Raw genomic sequence first — 25,190 nt, 5'->3', positions numbered from 1 at the left:
AGGTGCTGCGCCAGAACCGAGCGTGACGTTAGTGTTTGACGTTACTCGCGAACCGAGAAGGCGGTAACCAGGTTTCTGAAACCTGCCTCCGGCTCAAGCCCTGGGAACCCAAGTTTTGAGCCCACTGGGACGTGCTGTCATGGTGAGTTCTTTTTTCTTTGAGCCCCAGAAGCTTTACTTCGGCGTCTGGGACAAGTTCCGTTCTCGTTGTCGGGGCAGTTTGTCTGAGTCTCGCGAGATCGGTGGGCTGACCCGTGGGCCGGCATCTCCTAGGAGGAGCTCGACCCGGCCGTCCGAGGCTCCGGTACGTGGAGTCCCCCGGCAGCCATGGATGAGGACCTGGTTTTGGCGCTGCAGCTTCAGGAGGAGTGGAACTTGCAGGTCTTGGAGCGCGATCCGGCCCAGGAGCCTCTGTCTCTGGTGGACGCGTCCTGGGAGCTGGTGGACCCCACCCCCGATATTCAGGCCCTGTTTATGCTGTTCAACGACCGTTTCTTCTGGGGCCATCTGGAGGCGGTCGAGGTGAAGTGGAGCATGCGAATGACGCTGTGAGTCCCGAGCCGCGCCGCGGGCGGGGGGCGCCGGCGGCCTCAGCTGGCGCTGAGGAGCTGGGGGCAGGCGGCCCCTCGGTCCTGTGTCCCTTCCCTGCCCTTCTCTGTCCCGCCCAGACAGCGTCAGGGGAGCCCTGTGGCCCACCCCGCGGCGGTTTGGCTGGTAAGGGGACGTTCCTTGGCGTTAGAACGATGAGCTGACCGTTTTCTGATGGGGCTTACGGGAGCGCTTTAGGAGCCAGGCGGGAGAAGCAGCCGGAAGCTGACCCCGGGAAAGGAGGCCGGGGCCGCGGCTTGCTTTCTTCCCCGGGACGCGTGCAGTCTCTGCTGGGCTCGGCGGCTACCGCCGCTGGGCCGCGAGCTCGCGGGTCAGGGTGGGGAAGGGGCGGCGTTTCCCTACTTCTGGGTCCAGGGGATCTTCGGGGCGGGGGACGGCGGGGTGCGTCTCAAAGCAGCCCTTTCCGGCACGCCGAGTCCGGGAAATGCCGGCTCCAGGTAACTTGCTGCTGCGTACGAACGGAGTTGAGAAGTTGACAGTGCGGTTCGAGGCCACCGCGCTTGCTCTTGGATGGAGGCGAAGCGCCCTGAAGTAAGAGATGAAGGTACGACACGGAAGTGTGTTTCTAGTGCCATGCTGCTGCGTATGTGGGTTTCCTCGACACTTCTGGACACAGGCTGCTGGAGACCTGGCCGTTACCGCCACCGACGACTGACCGACGGTGGCGTGTAGGGAGGAGGCAGGGAGCGGCAGAACGGGACGGCCTTCTTCGAGCTCTTACGGCCCGGCTGGGGTTCGGGGAGTTCCTGCTGCTCAGGTGCCTCCCTAACTGGCGCGGAAGGCAGGGGCCGCCCCTCCGAGCGGCTGCGCGTGCGCTCTCGAGAGAGAGCCCCTCCCCCGCGCCCGAGAGCCCTCTCAGTCTGGACCGTTGGAGAAGGAACCGGCGGTTGCCCTTTCCCGTCCGCTTCCCTTTCGCGTATCTTTGCTAAGCGACCGTTTTGTGGTGGTTGTTTTCCAGGTGCGCTGGGATATGCAGCTACGAAGGCAGGGGCGGAATGTGTTCCATCCGCCTCAGTGAACCCCTCTTAAAGTTGAGACCAAGAAAGGATCTGGTGGAGGTATTCTTTGCGTGAACCCGATGCTTAGCTCAGTAATTTAGAAACGCTTGTTACTGGTTTAGACTGCTGTAAATTAATTTGTGCACGTGAACAAGAAAAAACCCGTTTTCCCTCACTGCGAACTTTTATTGTGGGGCACATAATAGTGATTACCTTATATTCTTATCGTGTTTCGAAAATAGAGGCTTTCAGGTAAGTCACCCAATGTGATCTTTACGGTAATCCTGTTTATGTTCACGGTGTGTTCTCATTTTATAAATGAGATAATCAAGGTTCAGAGAGGCAAAGTGGTTGGTTTAGAAGCAGAGAAAAACTTAGGATCCAGATCTTTGTATTGAGACACACAGATTCTCCTGTGTTCAGCCACCATGGTGTCCTCCCAGGACGTGTAGCTGACTGGCAGAACAAAGCAGCGTGACGGCACGCTGCGTATCTAGAGCTAGTGGTCACTCCTGCTAGCAAAACGGAGCCGTGGGAGCTGTCCGAGTATGTTTAGTGGAGTCGAATAGTTGCCTGAAGATCCCCAAGACACAGCCAGTGTGAGTGGTCTTGCCCCAATTATATCACCTGCAACATACGCAGTAGAGGGCATAGGTGGTAGAGAAATACCACCTGTGGTATAGGTGGATGGGAAATAAGTTAAAACATGCTTGGAAATATGTTTTTAAGGGTAATAAAAGGTAATGGGTTTCACAACAATGTGAATGTACTTAGCACTACTGAACCGTACAATTAAAATGGTTAAGGTGGTAAATTTTATGTTACTTTTTTTTTACCACACTTTTAAAAAGGTAAATAGCCACTAAATGTAAAATGGTACAACAGAAATAACCCAATTAATAAGAAAGAAAGGAATAAAGGAACAAAGCCCAGATGAAATAAAGAGAAAGGTGGACATAAAAACAGCAGTTATTATGTTAAATGTAAATGGATTAAACACTCCAGTTAAAAACATGAAACGACGTCCTAGATTAACAGAGACATGCTTAAGATAAAGACACACATGTTAAATATAAAAGGATGAGAAAAAGCATATCATCTAAATACTAGACAACAGAAAGCTGCTGTGGCTTTATTAGTATTAGTTTAAAGATTTTAAGGGAGGGAGTTCTACTAGAAAAAAGGGAGACATTTTATAATGATAGAATAATCTATTAAATAAAAACACATAATGACCCTAAAAGTAGTAACATAGCTTTAAACGACATGAAGCATCAATTAGCAGAAACAAAAAGAGAAATAATCAATCCACATAGTTGGAGATGTTAACACAACTCCGTTGGTAATTAAATGAATAAGCAGAAAAAAAAATAGTGAAAATGAAAAAACAAAAGTTGAACAATATGATTAACCAGATCAACCTTACCAGGAGCCCTAATTGGAACAGCCCTAACTGAAAACTGCTTCATGAATATTTGTTGCATAAATGATTAAATTAACACGTGAACAGTTTTTATCTTTTTAAGGTAATGGGCAAGAAGAAAATGGGAAATAGGTGCTAATGCTTCAAGTGAGCATTTGCTGTTGGCAGAAAGTTCTAACATCAGATCAGGAAGGTGGACAGAGGAAGAATAGGGGGACTCTGGCCCGTATTGAAAGTAGCTGCCTACATTATAATCAGTAGGACTCAGAAAAGGAAAAGACTTAAACTGCTTGAGGAGGTCAAGAAAAGCTTCAGAGATGTGGATTTTATTACTAGTAACATCACCACGCCTACTGCGTGCCGGACTACCCTGGTTATTGTAGCGTTCGCCTTTACCACAGCCCTGCAAGATTAGGGTGAGGGGCAAGTGTAACTTGTCCAGGGTCACGTGGATCACGAATACCAGATCCTCGCTTTAGGCTCTGGATTCCCTGGCCCTAAAGCTCTTGTCCTGTCCCCTTAGAACTGTTACCACTGCAAACTAAAACATGGGGGTGAACCTGACAGGACAGGTTGGATTCTCACATGTACACATAGTAGAGGAGACTATCTTGACAGAAGGAACGGGAGTGCTGTGAACAGAAGCGAGGCCACTAAACTTACGGCATGTTTAGGAGCAGAAGTACTTGTTTTTGGCCAGATATAGAACAGTGGTGGGAAATAGAGGTATTTGGGGACCATGCTGTGTAGAGCCTAAATGTGGAAAATGGTAGATATATAAAAATAGAAGTGTTCAGTACAATGCCATGTCCCATTTTCGAGATGTGTTTAAATTGGACCAAAAATCAGGAACCTAAGTAGTTTCTCCTTTCTGAGAATAGTTATCATTATTTTAGAATGTTGAGAGACATCTGAAATGTAGAATGGCCTTTGACTCTAAGTCTCAGTAGAGTGGCATTTTCTTGAAAAGATAGAGTTGATAATTTTAAAGGGATGGTTTCATAATGACCAAGTTAAAATGTTTGATTCTCCCATTTTGCTGTTCAGCATAATTTTGTAAGACTAAAATTCATTAATGCCAGTCTAGTTCTTCTGATGGAAATTCTTTTTTTCACAAAACTATGGAGGATTATGAAAAAGGTATGCTTTTGAAGACCTTTATGATTTTCACTTTTTGTATTCACTTTTTTTTAGAATAAAGTATGAAATAGCAGCCTTAAGTGCTTTTGTTAACTTCGCACCTAAACTGCTGCATCCTTGGTGTGGAATGAGCAGGTTTTACTGTTTGTTTTAAATTTTTACATGATTCAGAATCCCAAAACTATAGAAAGCTGTACACAAAGAAATCTTGATCTCCCCCATCCCTCTATTCTGAACTCTCTACCTACTAAAGGATACTGTTATTAGTTTCTTTTTTCTATCGTTGTTCTGTTTTGCCAATATTTATATCCACTCTTATGCCCTCCCCACCACATAGCATACTTCTTATACAAAATTCTGTGTATACTCTTCTGTACTTTGCCTTTTTTCATTAAAATGATACAGTCTGTAGCCTCCTCCAGATCATTTCATAGAGAAATTTTTCTTTCTTTTTTATGGCCGCATGGAATTCCATTATGTGGCTCTTCTTTCAACAAGGCCCCTATTGCTAAACACTGTTCTCACTCTTTTGCTTTTGTAAGCAGTGCCACCGAGAAAATACCTCATATGTGCGGCCTTTCATTTTAGTCTGGGTATTGCTGAGTTCAACGATAAATGGATTTGTAATTTTGTTAGATGTTATCAAATTCTCCTCCCCAGGGAGAGGAGAATTTGTACCATTTTGCACTCCTACCAGTGATATATGGGAGTGCTTATTTTCCCTTAGCTTTACTAATGGTGTCAAACTTTAGGAGTTTTACCAGTCTTGATAAGCAAGAAGTGGTATACTAATGTATTAATTTGCATTTCTGTTTTTATAAATGACATTGAACGTTTTTCACATGTTTATGGATCATATATGTTTCATTTTCTCTGACCTGTCCGTGACATTTGCCTGTTTTAAAATTGTATTGTTGGTCATTTCCCTGTGGACTTTTAGGAGTTCTTTATATTTTAGGAATTAATAGGCTGTGAGACGGTTGCACATATATTTTTCTGAGTTTCTTTTTTCGCTTTACTTATAAAATTTTTTCCCCATACAGAATTTTAAAATTTTCATGTAGTTGGATTTGTCAGTCTTTTCTACTGGATTTTTATTAATAATTAAAAAGGCTTTCTTTGAACAAGAGTTCTTAGCCTGGGACCTACAGAGCTTTGAATATTATAGAGACAAAGTTTTGTGAATGTGTGCTTATGTAAGTTTTCTAGAAAGATCGTTCATGACTTTGTTCAGTATCTGAACGGAGTCTGTGATCCAAAGAAGGTTAAGACCCCAGGTAGAGTAAGTAAATGCATTTTTATTTTCAAAAGCACCATAACAAATTAATTTGACTGTTCTCTGTTTCAGACCCTCTTGCATGAAATGATACATGCCTATTTATTTGTCACGAATAACGATAAAGATCGGGAAGGGCACGGCCCAGAGTTTTGTAAGCATATGCATCGCATCAATCGCCTGACGGGAGCCAATATAACGGTATATAAAGCCACACACATTTTCAATATTCAGCAGTTACTCATTCAGCACTTCCTGAACATAGAGAACTGGGTAGAAACGAATACTATGTTTGAGGATTTTCCACAGCAAGTGAGAGGCCCAGAGAAGCTGCCTGGCCTGTCGAGGACCACGTAGGCGAAGGGCGGCCGCACCAGCGGTACGCTGGTGCCTCCAGCCCCAGCGAGGGCAGCACGTTGCACAGGGTTGCTGCAGGCCTGCGCACCTCTCTTCTGGACCACTACAGTCCGCTCCTAATTTGGTTGCCTCGTCGTGTCCTCCTCCAGTCTGTCCCATATTCTGCCACCATTTCATATGTCATTCCCTTCTTCAGAAGTCTTGATTCGTGTTTCTGCATGATATTGTAGGAGATGGCAGAGCCTGGGGTCAAAAAAGCAGGAAGAGTCAGGTTGCTTGCGTCCAGACGCTGGTGCCACTGATTCACTGTGGGACCCGCAGATTTCTTCTGCGCTTCAGTTTACTCGCGTGAAAGGAGGGTAGTGACAGCACCTACCTGTTGGGTCCCGTGAGGCTTAGAGGAAGTACGTGCAAAACGTTTTAGCACAGTTTGAGTACTCATTAAATATAGTTGTTTTTGTTATTACTGATGCATTTTTTCAGATAACCTTGCTCTTCCCTTTCTCTTACCTTCTGCAGCCGCCCTGCTTATGTCTTAACGTTTCTAACTGGACTTTGCACCTCCGTGCCTGTCCTCATATACCCTCTTCCTAAAAGATGCCACTTCTCCCATTTTCTGTCAACATGATCTCCATCTTTACAGTGAGATGCAGCTTCTCCCTCCTTGGAACCTGCTCGGCAGATGTTTAACCTTTTACACTCCTTTATTCTGCTTTCACACCTCTCACGGGGCGGCTCTTGCCTGTCCTTACATACCTCTGCATGAGATGTGTAGTGCAGTGTCTCTACAGGCGCTTAGCAAATATGGAATTGAATGGAACCAAACAGAAATATTAATTCCTACAAAGATTAAATGCCTTGGTGTGTTTAGATATTTCCTTCCTTTAAAAGGCAACAAAGGCCAGTGTGATGGAAAGCGAGAAGTGCTGACCCTCCGTGTAGTATTCTCTAGCCGTCAGTTTAATTTTCTAGAGAGCTCATTTAATTACTGGACAGAGTTCCTTCAACATCGGGGAAGTGGCTTGCATTAACACAATCACATAAAATCCAGATTAGCACAAGAATTACGGAGTTGCTAGTGTAAAAGACTTAGTTTCTTCATCAGAATTCACACTTTAAGCAAAATCCTAGTATACTTCCTGTTGTTCAGTTGGAAGAGGATATGCCCTTTTATCTTGGATGTCTGTGTGTTTTCATCTAGGAGGTTTTATCAGGTGGACACCCCTTGCTTTCACGGGTTACATCACATTATAGCACACTCCACAGGGCATCCACATTGAGAACAATTTTATTTTAGTGACTACATTGTTAAAAAGTTACATCCCCAGGCTATAGGAATTACGGAAGCTGCAAGCAAAACAGATCCAGTTCGCTGTGGTCTTTGCCACTGAATTGTTAAGCGGAGTGTTCTCAACATGAGAGAGCGGGCAGGGTCTTACAGGCCTCCTCGCTCCCGGACCCTCTGTCCTTCAGTCTCTTCTGCACCTACCATAATTTGCGTTGTTGGCGTGCTTGCCAAATAATAGAGTTTGTTTGCTTATGATGGAGAGATGGTGATTATGAAACTATTTATCTGTAGAGTTATAGAAAGCTTAGCATTCTTTCCCACAAGGGGACTTTACTAAAGAGTTAAATGCCTTGGTTTAAACAAACAAAACTCATATGCTGTGCTCCTTATATAAACAGTAACGTTTCACTGAGAGGACAGGAGGAAAAGGTGCTTAGTCCTTCAGGAGTATCTGTTTCAGACGGTGCCCTGCTGTCCTCAGTACTCCCGAGGTGGGGGGGCTATAGCCGTCCTGTCTGTCTCCTGCTTAGGTTCTAAGTAAGATTTCATCTAGAGGGTGAAACAGACGGATCCTGTTGAAGGACTGAAAAGCACATTTACAGAGAATTTTATTTGACTTGAAGCTTTTCACTCAGCAAACACTGAGCACCTTCCCTGTGCCAGGCGGTAATAGCCACTAGGGGTACAGGCTGAGAACTTTCAAGTCCTGGAGAGCTTTTCTCCTATAATCAGATAAAATGATAGCCCGAAGCCTTATTATGAAGAAATGGGCGGAGCCGGGCGCATGTGCGGGGCGGGTTTGACAGACGCTGCACGAGGTTTGGGTCCAGCATTTACAGGAAACAGTCCTCAGGACCCTTTGTTTACTTACAGGGGAAGATTTCAGCTTGGCAGTGGGAACAATTCTTATTTATTACAGCATTATATAAAATCTTGTCTTTATCCTAGTTTTTCATCGTTTAGAAATAGGGGTTCTAAAACTTTTAGCATTTATAGAAGCTTTTTGGGTTTTTTTTTAATTTTCTTCTAGTCTCACCTTTTTCTATCTTTACACAGTTTATGAAGCACTAAATTAAGTGCTGCTGTTTCCCATTAAAATGAACTTTTGAAGAGAAGCTAAATATCGTTACTGTCTTTCCCAAAACACAACTTCAGAAAGCTCTGGGAAACTGGAAAGTTGAAAAAGGGGGCGGGGGGCTGCTTATATATTGCTTGTATATTCTCTTACACTTGTTAACCTGCCTGCTTAACGCTGACAACTTCGTCTCGACCCAGGTGTACCATACTTTCCACGACGAGGTGGATGAATACCGGCGACACTGGTGGCGCTGCAATGGGCCGTGTCAGCACAAGAAGCCATATTACGGCTACGTGAAACGCGCCACCAACAGGGCACCCTCTGCCCATGACTACTGGTGGGCTGAGCACCAGAAAACCTGTGGAGGCACCTACATAAAAATCAAGGAACCAGAGAGCTACTCAAAAAAAGGCAAAGGAAAGACAAAACCAGGAAAGCAGCCAGTATCAGAAGCAGAAAATAAAGGTAACTCTGCTTATATGCTCCCAACTTTTCCGCGGCTGTGGCTGTAACGCAGACAGTACTGTCCATCAGGGACCTGGCATTAGGTAAGCTTAAGGATTGTTTCTAGTGTAGACGTTTTCAAGTGTGGACTCAAGGGAAAAAAAAAAATCCCGTTGTCCATGAAATGGTGGTAGAAAACTGTCCTCTGCTGTATACACATGTGAGTAAAAGTAGAAGTAGTTTCCACTGCTGAAATTTGAGGGTGAAGTCCCTTTCCCTGTCCTGACTCACTGGGTCATTAGGATAGAAACAGAAGGCAAAGACTGTCCGAATCAAAACAGTAATTCAGATAACAGTGCCCGGAATAGAAGTCCTAGCTACACCCCTTCCTATCAGTTGGAGTCTATCCAGGTGACTTCTGTTGATGTATGTATTTTCATTGGGAGAATGGGAAAAGGATATGACATGTATTACGCTAGTACTTCATCTTCAGGATTTATCCCTTTCCTGTGCAGTTCAGAGTTACTGCCTTTTTTTTTTTAACTTTTTTTAGCTCTGTAATCTCACTTTTTTTTTAAAGTCTTTATTGAATTTGTTACAATATTGTTTCTGTTTTGTTTTGGTTTTTTGACCTGGAGGCATGTGGGATATTAGCTCCTTGACCAGGGATCGAACCTGCACCTCTTGCATTGGAAGGCGAAGTCTTAACCACTGGACCGCCAGGGAAGCCCCTAGAGTAACTGCCTTTTGAAGGGGTAACAAGGTTACTAAAGTTAATGCTTCTTCCCTTGGGAAGTTGTGGATTTGATGTGATAAGGACTCACAGACATAAGCTATATTTCTCATATCTGAAGTGTTCATTAGTAAGTTGAGAAGCTATAGAAGAATTTATGTGGAGAGATTTTATGCCCTCAATTTTGTGAGTTGGGAAGATAAGAACGTGGTAGCAGATTTTTCGCTTCTGGAATGACACTTAAGAATACTAAAAGCAATTTTCAAGGTAAAAGTTACTTTGCTGTTGATGTTTGTGTGATAGAACTGCTTATCTAAATATGAGAGGGTGTTTTTGTCCTTCATGTTTTCTCAGTACCACAGCTTTCGGACTGCTGAGGATTGTCCGTCTCCCGTCAGTAGATAATTACAACATAGTTCTAATGCAGAACAGAAGTAGTATTTCTTCATTTGGAAAAGCTATCCATTAGCTTATTATTTGTTATGGTATTGATTTTGAGCCAAGGAAGAATCGTATTTGCTTCTTTTGCAGGTAAACCGAACAGAGGGGAGACACAGTTGTTAATCCCTTTCAGTGGGAAAGGGTATGTTCTAGGGGGAACCAGCAATTCGCCTTCATCTGGGAAATGTCTCACTTCACATGCTGTTAAAACCCAGGATCTTTTAAATCAGGACCATTCAGCAAATGCCTTAAGACCCAATTCGAAACCTGAGGTGACATTTGAACAGAACGGCTCAAGTGGGAAAACTTCCTTAGTCTCCGCTGCTCGCAGTTCCAGTCACCAAAGTGTTTTAAGCAACTACTTCTCGAGAGTATCGGTCTCCAAACACAAGGCTTTCAGAAGTGTGAGTGGGTCTCCGATGAAAAGCCTCACGGTTGGTGACATCGCTAAAAACTCGGTCTCTTCTAGCTCTCAAAGGAGGGTGACATCTTCTAAGATATCCCTAAGAAGTCCTCTAAAAACAGTGGAATCGACATCTGTGACTGCACCCCAGGTTGCAGGTGGGCCTGAAGATCAATTCCCAAGTAAACGCCCCAGGCTCGAAGACAGGACTGTTTTCGACAACCTTTTTATCGCGAAAGAGCAAACACAGAGTGGCGGTAACGATCCAAAGTGTGGTTCACGTCCTATAGCTGCAACGCAGAATGCCAACAGTTCATCTAGTCAGAGCAAGATGGTTCACTGTCCTGTTTGTCAGAGTGAAGTTTTGGAGCCTCAGATTAATGAGCACCTGGACTGGTGCCTTGCAGGTGACAGCCTCTAAGTCAAAAGCTGAAAACAATCTCTGAAAACTGAGTGGGTCTCACGCCCCACCCGCATTGCCTCACAGCACAGTGCCAGCCGCTCAGGAGTTCCCGGTTAGTGCTAGGATTTGCAGATTATAACCTAGCTCACCCATATTAGATGTTCTATTTTATATACACATATATGAGATTGTAACTTAAACTGTTTTATGTCTGAGGGTGCTATACTCACTCGTAGGTGTACTGTAGCCCAGAGTTGCTTCTGGGTGCATACATGTATAATTTTTAGATACTTTTGTTCTTTCTTTTAAAAGTATTTAAATCTGTTAATCTTTTTAATTTGCATATTTTCCTTAAAATAGTCAGTGAGGAATCCTGTCAGGTGTTTGGTTAAATTCCTTTATTAATATTAAAACTCATTCCCAGAACTGGTAATATTCATAGTATCGGACATATTGACCAAAAATACAACCTAGTTGTTTTCCGGTACTCAAGGCTTTTGGTTTTTCTTTTTTTTTTCTTCAAAATTTTAACAGGAAATACATTTCCTATATTATAAAGATTTTTATTTCTCTGTTTCACTAAAAGGTGGCAGCAGGTTTAAGGTTAAAGTAGGTAAGCAGAGTAAAATAAATGCCTTTTGGAACATTGCTGGTAACAAATAGCCAGTGGAATTCTGTGGGCCAGGGTTGAGCTTTAGCGAAATGACTGGTTAAAACTCAGTACTAAGTAACGGCGTGTAGAACATAACCAAGTTGCCTAGTTTATGTACAAGTGGACCATCATCTGGAAACAGTATTATGAACCTTAAGCCAAAGTTGAAACCATTTAGGAATACCATTTGTGTATGTAAAAAATTATATTTCTTTTAAAAAGCATTCTTTTCCACGTCCCAGCAAAGGGACAGAGATAGTTTGGTCAGTTTACTTTGTCTCATGGCTCTGCCGCCAGTGTGTTGGCATATTTTCAGGGCCTTAGTTCACAGGTTTTCTTTTTCTTAACTTTGTTGCAACACGACTTTACATCCGTAAGGTGCAGCTGGGTTCCCCGCTGAGTGACCACTACGCAGGTGCAGTTAGAGAGCATTTCAGTTGCCATGAAGTGTCCTTATGGGCAACTCTCGCCAGCCAACACCCACCACCCCAGAGTAACCAATGTTTTCGTCTGTCACCACGGTTAGTTTAGCTTGTTTTTAAACACTATGAAGTAGTACCTTTGTTGCTATGGGTAGCAGAAGTTCAGTCTTTTCATTGCTCTGTAGTATTTGTATGAATGTGCCCGAGTTTATCTATCATTCTGATATTAATGGACATTGCAATTATCTCCAGTTTGGGGCTGGCCATTCTGAATAACGCTGCTAAGAACGTTCTTACTCATTTCTGCTGAGCATATCCCCAGTCGGAATGCAGGGTCACCAGGTGCATTTATGTTTAGCTTTAGTAAATGCTGCCAGTTTACAGTCCTGCCCGCAGTGTATAGAGCTTGTCGCTCAGCAGTCTTAACGCTGTTGTCAGTCCTTTTCATTTTAGCCTGTCTGGTTGAGTGTTTACAAGTTTTGAATTTCTTAAGCATGAAGTTAAACAATAGTATTTAATAAATATTTATAGATAAATGACTTAAAATGTGTATTATGTTGAATATATACCGTTACACTTTCATAGAGGATCATTTTCTCTACTTCAATTTAACAAATTTTGTGCAGTTTAACACGTTTTGGGGGCGGAGGGGTGCAAAACCGTACAAGGTTCTGGGGCTGTGAAGTAAGTAAGAGCCCGAGTCCTCAAGGAGCTTTACAGCCTAGTCGGGGAGTGAGACAAGCAGAGGTGGTTTCAGCGCAGTAAGTGCTCTGACGGGCTTCTGCCGGCGCTGCGGGAACTTAAAGACGATCAGCAGAACAGCCCAGGGCTTCAGGGGACGGAGGGACAAGTTCTGCATCAGGCTGAGTCTCCTAGGGCCAGTCAGGGTCGCCTGGGGTCGGGGTGGGGGATAGAAAGGTCCTTGCAGAGAAGGAACACGAAGGCTTGGAAACAGACCGGCACGTTCGACTGGGAGAACGAAGCTGTTCCAAGTGGACGGAGTGTATGTAAGATGTGAGGGGTAAGATGGCAGGAGAAGGACTGCAGACAGGACAGGTGTACGCAGAGCCTGAGGGCAGAAAGACCCATCCGTCCGTCACGTTCTGCGCTTTACATCCAGTTTGTATGGCCATCTGCTGATTCAGGTAGGGCTGGTGCAGTGAGGGTTGGGAAGGCTTGTAAGCCAGCCAAGAACATTCGAGAAGTGTTTTGACCAGTTCTCCGGGGGCAACAGAGACAGGAGGAAGAAAGGGGGGCAGTGGCAGGGAAGGAGAGAGGATGGGTTCGAGAAATACTCAGGTTGTAAAATCAAGAGCTGGTCAGTTTTAAGGGATGGGAATGTTAGTTGGCAAGAAAACAAGTTAATTTTAAATTTGGGATTAAATAAGCCTTCGCGTCAATCGCTCAGAATGCTGATACTCCCCAATCTGTCATTTATATTAGAAAAATAGTTTTCTGTTCTGTTGGTTTGTTTTTCCCTTTTAAAGCAAGTTTCCTATCCTGATAACAGTCATTTGGGGTCAGCCTTTAAATGTTGTTGCCCTTCATGTTGGAGAGATGGGGTGGGAGAAGGGGAGCAGACTTGACTTCTGTAAAAATTCGGTGTTTTTTAAAGTCAAGGTTATACAATATCTAGCAAAGCAACTTTAGACCTAGAAAGTATAGTAGACTTTCACAGTAGACTGTAAATGCGTGTCCTAACTGGAAATTCTAAGGTGGGTGGGAAATGGGACAGACATCTCGCAGAGTATCCCGTCGTCCTAAAGCGCTGAGCTTGTGGGTTTTTTTTTTTTCTCCCCCAAAGCTTAGAGGAGTTTTAAGTAAATTAGAATGTCAAAGTGAAAGAGGCGCTGCATCTCCCTGCAGATTAGTACCCAGCTGGGATCGCGTGCCTGGGGCACACGCGGTATCTCCTCTCACTGGGCTGCTTGGTGAAAAAGCGGAAGTCTTTTTGCAGTTAGTCCTTATTGAGGGGCAGTGGGTTCCTGTTGTTCTTTGTCTCAATTTTTTGTCCTTGAGGCTATTGGTGCCTTAGCAGTTTGTTGTGTGTGTTGTTGACTAAGTAGCTTATCCACCAAATGAAGTGAAACTCTATTGGACAATTATTATTACAGATTAAATTGCCTGGGGAGTTGAAATTAACAGAAGAGGGTGCAACGTGGAGATCAGCTCTGGTTTTCCTTTATTTTTCTAACATTCCACTAGAATGTTAGAAGTTATGTAATTCCATACACATCATCACACACCTTTTGATATGAAAAGTGAAAGACTTGATCTTCTTAAGTGACTCAGGAATCTCAATATTAAAATTTACACCGTTGTAGACTGTAATACAGAAACAAGCCGCTGTTTGCTTTCTTCAGTTCTGGTGCTAATAAACCTACCAAAAGATTTATACCCTCTGGCTTAACTGAACACCAGATGGCGCTCTTAGTAAATTAAATTTCTCTGAAAAACCGAAGGCAAAAGCAAAGCCAAAAGGATATAAGGGAGAAACTTCAACGGGCATAGTAATTGCTAATTTTGACCCATAAAGGGAAACGGTAGGTTAGGATCTCAAGTCCTGAGAGAGGAGGGGACACAGCATGGCCAAGAGTGTGTGCTTGTTCAGACAAACGAGGACTGATCTACAGGGCACTGTAATCTCCCCAGCCTTGTTTTCATTTCACCTTCCACTCTGAACACTTAACAAACATATGGCAAAGCATGGTACTCCCCAACAGAATGTCTTCCAGACGCGGTGGGACCTATACTTTCTACTGCTTTCAAAATCACAGCACTCTTCCTTTGAATGTCTGGTACTTCTTATTTTGTTGTGTATCATCTAGGTTAGTCTGAAAGCTTCCTAGGACATAATGTCCTTTGCCCCTGTGTCAGAGGTCTAGAAGAAAGAAGAGGGGCCTGTTAAATTCTTGGTGTTTCTCAACTTCCACTGTTACCTGCTTTTGCAAAAACATCTTAATGTAACACTGACTCGTTCCCATACTTCCCTGAAGAATCAAAGTTTGTATTTTCAAGATAGGATATTCTTAAGACCCAAATCATTCCAGGTTATAAGCATGCTTTGCAAACTAAATACATGAAAATCTGCATCTACATGAAAGAAAACTGGATTTTTTTAACAAAAGATTCCTCACAGGGTTCCTTTATGTATTTGTATACATTTAAAATAATTCCACAGGGAAGGTAAGATGCACCCAGACACCTGTTCAGTTGCATTCTTACCATCAGATACTCAAATAGCCACCTCCATAGGATCCCCGAGGGGAGGATGGAGTCTAGCTTCTTGGCATGTCTGTGAGAGCCACCGTGGTTATTTGTAGACTGTTCATTCTCATTGGTATGGCAGGCGTGTATGTGTCCATCCGGCTTTCCAACTCTTTGTGCCTATTTTATTTTGTACTTTGGGCTGCTTTCCTACTTTTTTTTTTTTTTTTAAATGACCATTATATATTCAGTTGAATCTATTCTTCCTGGGGTACCTCACAATTTAATCTTTTTAATTTTGTCATTTTCAATTTCTCTACTGAGTTACATCAGCTCTTGTTTCACAGCTTCCTGAGGAGTCTTTTGGACCATTTTTGTTCTGAGGTTTTGAATTTCGAATTTCAGGTGTTAGTTTTTATTTCCTGCCAAGTTCTGTTGGAGGATATTTAATGCACACCGAATATTGTTGCAGTTTTCTGCCTTATGGTTGAGGGGAGAATTTTCAGCAGCTATACTTCTCGTTTTTTTTCTTCTTATAGATAGTAGTGTTTGTAGGTATTTTCTTCCCTTTTCGGCTCATTTTGAAAGGTATTCTTTTCCTGGACTTGCAGAAACAGTTGGTTCGATGTAGGCAAGGATGAGGGGTTTCTGATTCAAGAGTGTTTTCTTCTGTTGGAACAGTGAAATACGGTATTTCTCAAGAGATGACACTTTTCTTTGTGAGGTGTGTTGGGGCTTGGAGTCTCACCTGATTCTGTAATTTTACTTTTCTAAGACCCTTACTTCCTCCTTTCATTTTATCATCAAGCCTCCAGGAGACATCTCCCCCTGTCCCAGACACGGTACATTCCTCACACAGCCCCCTTCAATCTCATTCAGACTTCCCCTTGATGATCCCGTGGGCAGCGCTGTGAGGCACTGGTGTGAGGCGTCAGCATCCCCATCACTCGTGCTGGGGGCCCTGTGTTCTTGCCCTGTGTACTGCCACAGCTAGGCCCCCTGCCCTTGTCTCTTTACCATATAGTTTCCACCTGACTCTGCCTTCATAGGAATTCTGATGCCGGCTCTAGATGAACTTTTTTCTGTGTCTCACAGTTACGCTGCAGGTATAGGTTATAGGTGACTTTGTTGGGAAGACAGTGAAAGAGATTCAGATTTAGGCAGCAACTACTATTCCTTGGAAAACCAGAAGCTCAGGTACTCCCCCCTTAAATATGAACACACAAGCAAGAACTATCAGACCTGGGAGGAAAGCTTCTAACCTGACAGACAAAAATGAAATCAAACAGAAAACAACGTTCAATACTGTGTCTATTCAACAGAATAGGTTTTTCTATATTTTAAAAATTTAGAGAACATAAAAGAGAGCTCTTGAAAATTAAAAACGTGAGAGCAGACGTGAAACCCTTCCGGGCAGAACTGAAAAAGACACGTCTCCTCGGTAAAGGACAAAGACGCAGAGGAAGCAGACGACAGCAGCTGGCTCAAACCTGAGGTGCACTGTCTGAATGACTCGGGTTCAGAAAGAGCAGAGAGGGTGGAGGGGAGAAACAATTTAAGAAAATGTCCCCGAATGTACGGCACGAATTTACAGCTTGCATACCTAGCGTACTGGCGGAGAACGGGTGACTGTAAAACGGTGGAGCCCTGGGGACAAAGAATTATTCCGTGAGCTTCCACAGAGGAAAAGCAGATGGCATGTAAAGAATTAGAAACAGGAACGGCTTCAGATTTCTCAGCATCCACACTGCGACTTAGAACCTGGACAGTGCCTTCAAAAGTCTGAAGGGTAATTATTTCCAAGCTAGATTTCTAAACTCAGGCAAGTTACCAATTAAATGTGAGGGTCAAAAAAAACCAACAGACATTGGTCTCAGGAAACTGAGCTCTCACATACTCTTTCACAGAACGCGTTGAAGGCCAGGCCCACCAGATTGAGGAACTAAACCAACATGGAGGAAGACATGGGACCCAGGAAATGGGAGACCCAACGGAGAGTGGTGATAGGATCTCCAGAACAATGTGGAAGGAGGTCTAGGGAAGGCAGCTGTGCGCCAGGCACAAAGGGCAACCACTCCAGGTTCCTGCAGGTTAGACGCCACAGGGGAAAACAAAAGATCAAGCAAGACATAAAGAAAAAAGTAAACTGGGAAAGTCATCATGGTTTATTCTGCGTCTCACCTTTGAATTAGCACAAATAGCCTTTCCCCCCTCCCCCCCCCACCGGCTGCGCCGCGCGGCATGCAGGATCCTAGTTCCCCAACCAGGCATCGAACCCGTGCCCCCTGCAGTGGAAGCGCAGAGTCCTAACCACTGGATCACCAGGGAAGGACCGCCAGGGAAGTCCCAGATAGTCTAACATTAATGTGACCTAAGTTACAATGTAATTATGTAAGGAGATCGGGGAGGTGTCGCAGGGGCAGTGGAGGAGGGCTGGAGAGACACCTGTATTCTTACCTTCCATGTGGGGAAGTTAGGAGATAAATGTCGGACAATGAAGAATCAAGAATGTAGCGACGCGGGCTTCCCTGGTGGCGCAGTGGTTGAGAGTCCGCCTGCCGATGCAGGGGACACGGGTTCGTGCCACGGTCCGTGAAGATCCCACATGCCGCGGAGCGGCTGGGCCCGTGAGCCATGGCCGCTGAGCCTGCGCGTCCGGAGGCTGTTGCTCCGCAACGGGAGAGGCCACAACAGTGAGAGGCCCGCGTGACGCAACTGTATTAAGAACCGGGCACACACCCAAAGAATCACTTAGAAGAGGTGAAATCTTTTCTCAGGGGAAGGACACAAGGGGCTGTTTTCCTTAACAACCCCTACAAAACAAGCTGACTTAGCTACGTGTGCATTTATACCTTTGACTTTCTAACTGTAAAGGCATTTTATAGAAAAGCATAGAAATATAACAATTTTGGCAGAAAAAGGCCTAATCTCAATGAAAGAGAGGTCTCATCCAGTAACTCCCTATCCAGTAACCTCTACACCACCTGTTCAGAGCGCAGAAATTATCCATTCGATACGAAGAGCTTTAGCCGCCTGCAGCTGCGTAGGCTCTCCCTGTCTTATGAACTGGTTTATATTTAAGTGTTTTCTACTTGTAAAGCTCTTCCCGGCTCATGAGGCCACGCCCTTTATACATATCATTGGTCCAATGGTCCGTCCTTGAGCACTGCCATGGTTCAGGTGAAATTTACTTGCTGGTCAACATCATGAGAAGACTCTGCCTTAAAATCAACGGCAGAATCTGGAGAACGCATTCCTGGCATTAAGATGTCTAAAAACCTATTCTTGAAGCAGTGGAGACTGGGTACTTCTGAAAGTCCATGTACAATTATATGATCAAATATATGGTATAAATACATATAACTGCCACCCACAGCCGAGATACACTCTCATCCTTGAACCCTGTGTGTCTTGGGAATAACGTGTTTCATTTAGGTCGCGCACGACTCTTAAGATTGGAGCTACTGTGCTTGTTTCAGATGAAAAGGGCTCCGAAGGTCACGCAACTAAGTGGCTGAGCCAGAACTAAACCGATTTGTCAATCCTGGCTGTGCTCTTTTACCACACTACCAAATTTAACTAAGTCTTCATCCCTAGCTCATCTGCCCTCTCCTTTAATCCACGCAGCTATATTTCAGCACAACTGTCCAAATGCCCCAGGATAGGTTGGGATATAACAAAAACACCATACCGAAAAATATTTTAAATAAGAGATAAATGAACTTGTATATTGACCTCATATTGTGAGAGCTCTTCAGTTTCTTGCATACACACATGGGACACCTGTGACGGCCAGCGATAGAACCTAGTGGCCCTTCCTTTTTGCAGCGGAGAGGTGACACAGATATGCTCGACAGCATAAAAATCCTAGTAAAAGGGCAAGAATCCAAATGTTGAGAATCCAGCCAGAGGTCATGGAGCCCGTGGACCCAGTTCAGCTACTCCCAGGATGTTGCTGAAATTGTCGGACTCCCATGTTTACTGTTCTCTCTCTTCCCCGTTATCATTTATAAAAAGCAATACCAAACGCTCTGGACTGAACCAGAGATGTGTGATAGAAAAGCACATTATCTGACGGAAGGGCCCATTAAGAAAGTCAGTGTATGATAAAGGATTAAAAAAAAACAAGACAGGCGGAAAGAAGCATAATTTTTTCAAGAACATTTATACATCTTTTTAATTAGATTAGCTTTACAAGCATCTGGAGAGCTTTTTCATAATGAAACGCCGCTTCTCAAATTACATGACTTTATAGTCTATCTGTAGATGAATCCTCAAATTCTTTGCCTGCTGTGGATAAAGGTCTGTGTTTTACGGCTGGTTAATATGGTGAATGAAAACAGCATTAGAAGCTTTATCTTTAACCAGGATTAAACACATATAGGCCACAAAAAGTTTTAAATTTTGTTTTATATAGAGTCCTGCTTGGTGACAAGTTAACGGTCCCACTAACATGAAATGAACAGATTTTAAATGGATATTAAAGGAATGGCTATCCCGATTTCTCAATCCTTTCACAACAATCTCCAAGAACTTATATAAACTTTTCCAAAAACAAAAAACAAAAAAACACAAAAAACCAAAACTTAAAACCTGTCTGGTGAGCAAAACCCACAGGTAGTAGAATCTGACACTTTGCACAACTGCAGAGAAACACATCTGAATGACACAGGGGCTCCCAGATTAAAAGGCTGTTGCTGTACACCTTCACAGACAAGCCTCCCATCCGCATCATACGATTTCTACTAGACCTAAAAATAACAGCGCTTTTTGAGTTGTGGCCTCAGGCAGCGCACTGCACCGCAGGCCGGGTGGCAAAGACAACTTGCGCTCCGGGAGTGTGGAGGGCAGGGGGCAGAGGCACTTACTGTCGAGACGCTCCGCTGTATTCTATGGAACTAGGAGAGGAAGCGGAACGAAACTGCACGCGGGCGAGGAAAAACAACAGTCAACTGTAATTGTCTCCTGCAAGTTCTCCGGAAGTGAGATCACAATACTGAATATTCAATCCCACCCTAAGTCCACACTGTCAGTTCACTAAACAATTTTTTTTCATGTTTTACATGAACAATAGCAATCTTTTAATAAAAATTACTGAGCTTTCCATAGAAAAGGTCTCTAATTGAGTACAAACTATACAGATGCTAAAACTGTCATAGGTTGAAATATACAGAAATATTTCTGTACACTCACATTATTTTGGCAAAGAAGATTAAGGATAGAGATAGAAAACTGAAGTGGGCAAAGGTCTTACACCCATAATTCACGCAAAATACAGATACCACCCTTAGGGCTTTGCTGAAGAGCCTAGGAAACTGAAGTCTAAGACACCCATCCTAATTCAGGTGTTAAATGACAGAAGTCTGGGAGGCCTTGTGTGATTTTGTAGTATTCCCTCTTTTTTTCCTGAAAAGTGAAAAAGCAAACTCATGAAACATAAAAGTATCTGTTTTTCTGCTTTGTGTTTCGTGTTTGTAAGCTAAACATCCATCTTTCGGTACTGACGAAGAGCGTCATGTCTGGGGAGTGTGTCAGCAGTGGTCTGAGGCGTCACTAACGTTAAGTCTCTACCAACACCGTTCAGTCTGAATGCGCACAGCCTCCCCTTGACGCTACCCAACAGGAACGAGGTGCTGATCTGCTGACCAGATGGGCACAGGAGTAGGAGGAAAACGTTAACAGCAAAATTGAAAGTACAATCAACTTGACGGGAAGCAAAAGGAAAAGTCTTAGGAAAGGGGACAGTATCTTCTACATCTATAGGATATATATACCTGAAAGCATAAGAACGCCCTTTATCTTGGGAACTTGATGCTGAGGATAACCTCAAGTTCATTTAGTGCCAGTCACTTTAGTTTTTTTAAATGTAACTTAAAAGATAAAACCTTTTTACTGTGTATGTTTTCTTACAAAGCATGAACTAAAAGTTATTGGTAGTAAACGGTGATGGTTTTTACTGTTATGTTTCACTACTAACAATGTCAGGAAAACAACAGCAGCAATTTCTAAGAGTCCAAATTAGTGTAAGACAGGACACAAAACAATCGGATTTTTCAGCTGGTGATTAAAGTGCTCCTTTTCTTATTTTAAGTAAAAAGAAAATTAAAGTAATCATTAGTCACTGGCAACAATCATTATAAGAGGCCTCTTAGGGCAAAATTTAATAGTACGAAGAGGTTTACAAAAATAGATTGATGCTATTTGGGGGAATAATACTGTAATTTTTTTCTCAATTCAGTTTTGATAAATTGTACCTGATCATATAAAAATTACTTCAAATTCAAACTTGACTATATAAAAAAGGGAGCGATGCAATGCAGTCAGCTAGACGACAGACCTGGCAAATATAAGAATGAAAAAGTTCCACCTAGGGCACTTATCTCATGTCCAGATGTAAATACCACTTTCAGCTGATAACTTATATTCCTCCCATCACAGGTTTGGAGTCAATCATGCAGTACAAAGCCACACAGTCAAAATCTTCGTTTTGATGCAACACAAAAAAGTTGTTGGTTTCCTTAAATTGCCAACTGGTGGTCTATTTTCTTTGTCCCATTTATTCGTATTCACAAGTTAACAAACAGCGTCAATAATTACTGTAGATGAGTGGGGTATTGCTGGATCAAAGGCTCTATAAGACGTCTTTACTGATTGAATCAGAAGGTTTATTGAGTTCAACCCTCACACCTTTTTCACCTGCAAGGTAAAAAAAAAAATTCATTCATTCAGTAAGCACCAGAGTACTGCTTCCCACTAAGTTCCTAACAGTATGCACAGCGTTTCAGCTTTGCAAACACACATCATCTGAAAATGATCATGCTTGCACTTCCAAAAGTTACCCTCAGGACTGTATTACGAGGCATGCACAGACGCTGAACTAGTAAACCCTCAAAGGGAAAAATCATTCTCTACACAGAGATAATGATTTTTGTCTCCTTTTATTTGAAAAGCAAATCAAACTGCTGTAAGAGCACAGTGTGTTCAGCATCACTGAAAGCACAGTACTAGGCTTCTGTCACAAATAAACTTTAAAAATACACAGAAAATGCGTGAACATTCAATTTTTATAGTTTTATAAAAGGCTGATGTGGGATTATCAACGGGCTCATGAATATACAGCTAGTTAAATCAGTAATATGAACGAACTTGAGCAGGTTTGTGGAGATACAAGGTAGGGTTAAAGACAAGACAGGTCAGTGGTCCATCCGATGGAAACCTCAGACCCAACCGCTCCAGGAGATAACCCGTAACTGGGGGTGACCTATGGACGCCACTGGCAGACGTGGACTCCACGTGCCTGTCTGCTTTACTGGTTTCAGCATGTCAATTCATCCCCTTTGTATTAATTTTCTTCATGTCCACATTTTACATGGCAGACCTGGAGTACTCTTCAGAGCACGTACATCTAACACGGAAAGGATATTATTACCTTTCCTCTGCGGGGAGAATGAGAGGAAGCCAGCCTGTGACTGAAAAGGATTACCACAGAAAAACTCAGCTTGGACTCAAATGATTTTCCCAGACTTCTTTGTCTCAAACTTTCCTCATCTTTGGGCAATTGTGACGGTTCAAGATAACAATGAAGATGACTTAAGAGCAGCCCTCTTCAATAGGGGAATTAAGAATCAGACGGAAACAAGGAGCCAGTCTTCTGGCTCACGGAAAGCCCTGCCTGGCTGCGGGGTCTCTTCCTTCCGGTGTACCCTGGCCCCAGATGTTTACCTGTTAGATATTTTACTTTAGCTCGTGCTCTCTCATCTGCATCAAAATACCAAACAGTTATTGCGTACCTAAAAGAAAATTCAGAATAGGGTAAGAATGATCACACTGGGGAAAACAAAGGGTATTCTGTTGCAAAGGTCTACTAAAACTTGTAACGCCAAAATAATGCCTAACTTGGGGTGACATCAGATGATAAGGGAGCGGAGCAACAGCCCACTCACTTAACCAGTAGTCCCAGTGCTCAGGAGTATGGCAGAGAGCCAGGAGTAGCTAAAATTCATGTTGCAGAGTTGATGAGTTTTTATGACTTTCTTAACACCTACTTAACCTACTTGATTATCTGTTTTGCAAGCCCACAGCAGATCAGAAACAGACAGTAAGAAGGTAAGAGTGGCTGTTACAGAAGAAGCACGCTATCAATAGCACAAGTTCTAAAAGAAAAACAGAGAAAGACTCAAGGCCAGGGGCCCTGTAGAGCAAGGGAGGGCTAAGTCTCCACCACTTCTAAGGACATCACTACACACATACCGGCAAAGAATCGTGATGGGGGTTTACAATTTTACAACCTGGAGTCATCAAGAAAGTTACATTATGCTAAGAATGTTTTAGGATTTTTATCAAAGCAATTATACTTTGTTTTGTTTCATTTTTCTGAAAATTTCATCACTCACTTGGAATATCTCATTTCACAAATACTGAAGAATCTCTGGTTTATTAAATACCACTTAATTACAGCTTTTGGTACCAATAACGTGGGAAACGTGCACACACCACAGGAAGTGGAAGCCCGCTGCACGTGACCAGCGCCTGAGTAGAACGCAGCCATCGGTCAGAGTGTCCTGCGGCTTCTGGCCAGTGTTCGCTGGGGGCAAAGCAACACTGACTGATCAAATGAAGAGCCAGCAAACGTGGCAGAACTAAATCCTGTAACAGGTCGGAAGCAACGAGTCAAAGGCAGAGTAGAGTGGAGGCTGGGAGTCTGGGCAGCGGGGAAGGCCGAAGCCCCAGGCCACTCAGCTGCAAAGGGGCAGAGCTGAGCTCGAGGTCTGGCCTCCCGGCGTCCAGAGCTCCAGCCCCTCCCCTGCCACGCAGCCTCTTCTGTCCTGTCAGGCGGCCGTGGCAATAGGGAAGTGCACGCACAAACACTTCGGTATGTCTTCCGCACCTGCCCTGCACTTTCAGTTACGTAGTCATCAGAGTTCTAACACCTGCCCCAAGGCCTTCCCAGAAGACAGCTGCAGAGCAGCAGGCGTGGCTCTGCTTCCCCTGCCTCTCCCTCCAGCCATCTGTTTAGAGGCCCGTCGTCCCCACGTCCCCCTCTGCTGGGACTTCCACAGCCGCCCCCGCTCCCGGCAGAGGCCGACGCTGCCCTACTCCCTGCTCCCCACACTCCAGGCCCAGTGGTGACACTGGACCCATCGATTCCAATTCAACAGGCCTGTCTCCCTCCTCCAAACCCCTGGAGCACTCCCTAATCGTCTGCCATCTATTTACCACCTAAAATGTCGGTTCTGTCTTCATCTAGAAAGGCTACAACCACACCGTATCCGAGATTCCATAAAAAGCAATGTCTGTGAAGCGGTCTCTAGGGCAGAGACGGGCACCGGGGGCACGGGAGGCGAGGCGGGGATTCAGGACGGCGCGCCGTGTGATGTGACGGGACCCCCGGCCTCCACCCAGGGATTCTTTTGGCCGCTAGCCACACCACTCAGCCGGCACTCACTACGATGAATTACGGCTGAGGCGACATGGCTCGGAGAGAAGCCAGAAGGAGGGACAGGTGACAAAGTCTCCAGAGCTTGAACCTCATCAACTGCTGGCCCGTCTCTAACATCATTATCAAGAGGCAGCTCTTCTCCCAGTGTATCTAAGGGACCTAGGCAAACGCGTGCCAGTGATTCACTACTGTAAGGTTCAAAGTCCCTTCTACAATGAAAAATAGGTATTTAAAAAGTAGCACTTTTTTTTCCCAAATATTCATTTTGATAACAATGTCTGTAACATCTTCCATTTTAATAAACATTTTAATTGGGTCATGGTAAATGGTAAAAGAAATGTTTTTAAGAATACGTTAAACATAATAGGTTTAGAAAACTAAACTTTGTAGGAAGAGAGTGTAACGTAGAAAATAATGCAGAGGAGCGTGTAACAAGCCTCACAGACGCTTACTGTTGAAGCTGAGGGTGAGTTTTCTAACATTAACTCCCAAATACCTCTTCTCCACTTGCCTTTGCTCTACTCTTCTTCCTCTGTATTTCTACTCTCTGGTTATGTGTTTTTCTCTTCTGTATCATTTTTCTACGTCATCCCTCTGCCCCCCACCCCTGCCGGACCACCTTTAACAAAGTTGCCCTTTCCCTTCTCTATCTAATCTTTATTCCCCAAGTGAATACTCTCACCAGATCCGAGAATGGATCATAGTTAAGGGAAGACGGGAGCCCCGTGCTCCCCTGACTGACCCCAGACACGGAGTGGCTGTGCAAAGAGACTCACAAGCATTTGGTACCAACTGTGAATCCATCTTACAGAATTATTCAAATTAAACAGTTACGACCGAGGCCCTCTGATAAAGGCAGGTGAAGAGCAGGAAAGTA

At 43.9% G+C, this 25,190-nt stretch overlaps 2 protein-coding genes across 12 annotated transcripts in view; one reads left to right on the top strand and one right to left on the bottom strand.

The window, feature by feature from the left end:
- SPRTN (SprT-like N-terminal domain) lies at nucleotides 1-24,629 on the top strand. Of its 9 annotated transcripts, none has more exons than XM_019941581.2 (6): nucleotides 1-142; nucleotides 274-548; nucleotides 1,568-1,667; nucleotides 5,519-5,647; nucleotides 8,367-8,634; nucleotides 24,122-24,629. In XM_019941581.2, exons 1-6 carry the CDS (start codon nucleotides 140-142, stop codon nucleotides 24,325-24,327), a joined length of 981 nt encoding a protein of 326 aa, XP_019797140.1. In that variant the 5' UTR covers nucleotides 1-139; the 3' UTR covers nucleotides 24,328-24,629. The 9 variants fall into 9 exon arrangements, with proteins under 9 accessions (XP_019797140.1, XP_019797141.1, XP_019797142.1 ...); XM_019941582.3 differs by lacking the exon at nucleotides 24,122-24,629 and adding an exon at nucleotides 22,251-23,047; XM_019941583.2 differs by lacking the exon at nucleotides 24,122-24,629 and adding an exon at nucleotides 16,782-19,466.
- The window catches only part of EGLN1 (egl-9 family hypoxia inducible factor 1), a 57,086-nt gene continuing 50,916 nt past the window's right edge, over nucleotides 19,021-25,190 (bottom strand). For 2 of the 3 annotated variants that reach the window (XM_004310255.4, XM_019941585.3), the window contains 2 exons: nucleotides 22,597-22,664; nucleotides 19,021-21,570 (listed from right to left, as the gene is read on the bottom strand). In XM_004310255.4, coding sequence (XP_004310303.2) covers nucleotides 21,506-21,570; nucleotides 22,597-22,664 — 133 coding nt within the window. In that variant the 3' untranslated portion in view covers nucleotides 19,021-21,505. The remainder of the gene's footprint in view (nucleotides 21,571-22,596; nucleotides 22,665-25,190) is intronic. The other variant, XM_073793669.1, reaches the window with a different exon arrangement.

This window comes from Tursiops truncatus, chromosome 16, assembly GCF_011762595.2.
Source record: "Tursiops truncatus isolate mTurTru1 chromosome 16, mTurTru1.mat.Y, whole genome shotgun sequence".
Taxonomy (NCBI): Eukaryota; Metazoa; Chordata; class Mammalia; order Artiodactyla; family Delphinidae; genus Tursiops; species Tursiops truncatus.
Note: the sequence above shows the minus strand (reverse complement) of the source record. Positions and strands in the feature narration are given on the sequence as shown.

Bases quoted from the DNA above. Each gene is read 5' to 3' on its own strand.
- SPRTN (XM_019941577.3), top strand. The intron at 549-1,567 runs GTGAGTCCCGAG...GTTGTTTTCCAG, and splicing joins TGGAGCATGCGAATGACGCT to GTGCGCTGGGATATGCAGCT. The intron at 5,648-8,366 runs GTATATAAAGCC...GTCTCGACCCAG, and splicing joins TGACGGGAGCCAATATAACG to GTGTACCATACTTTCCACGA.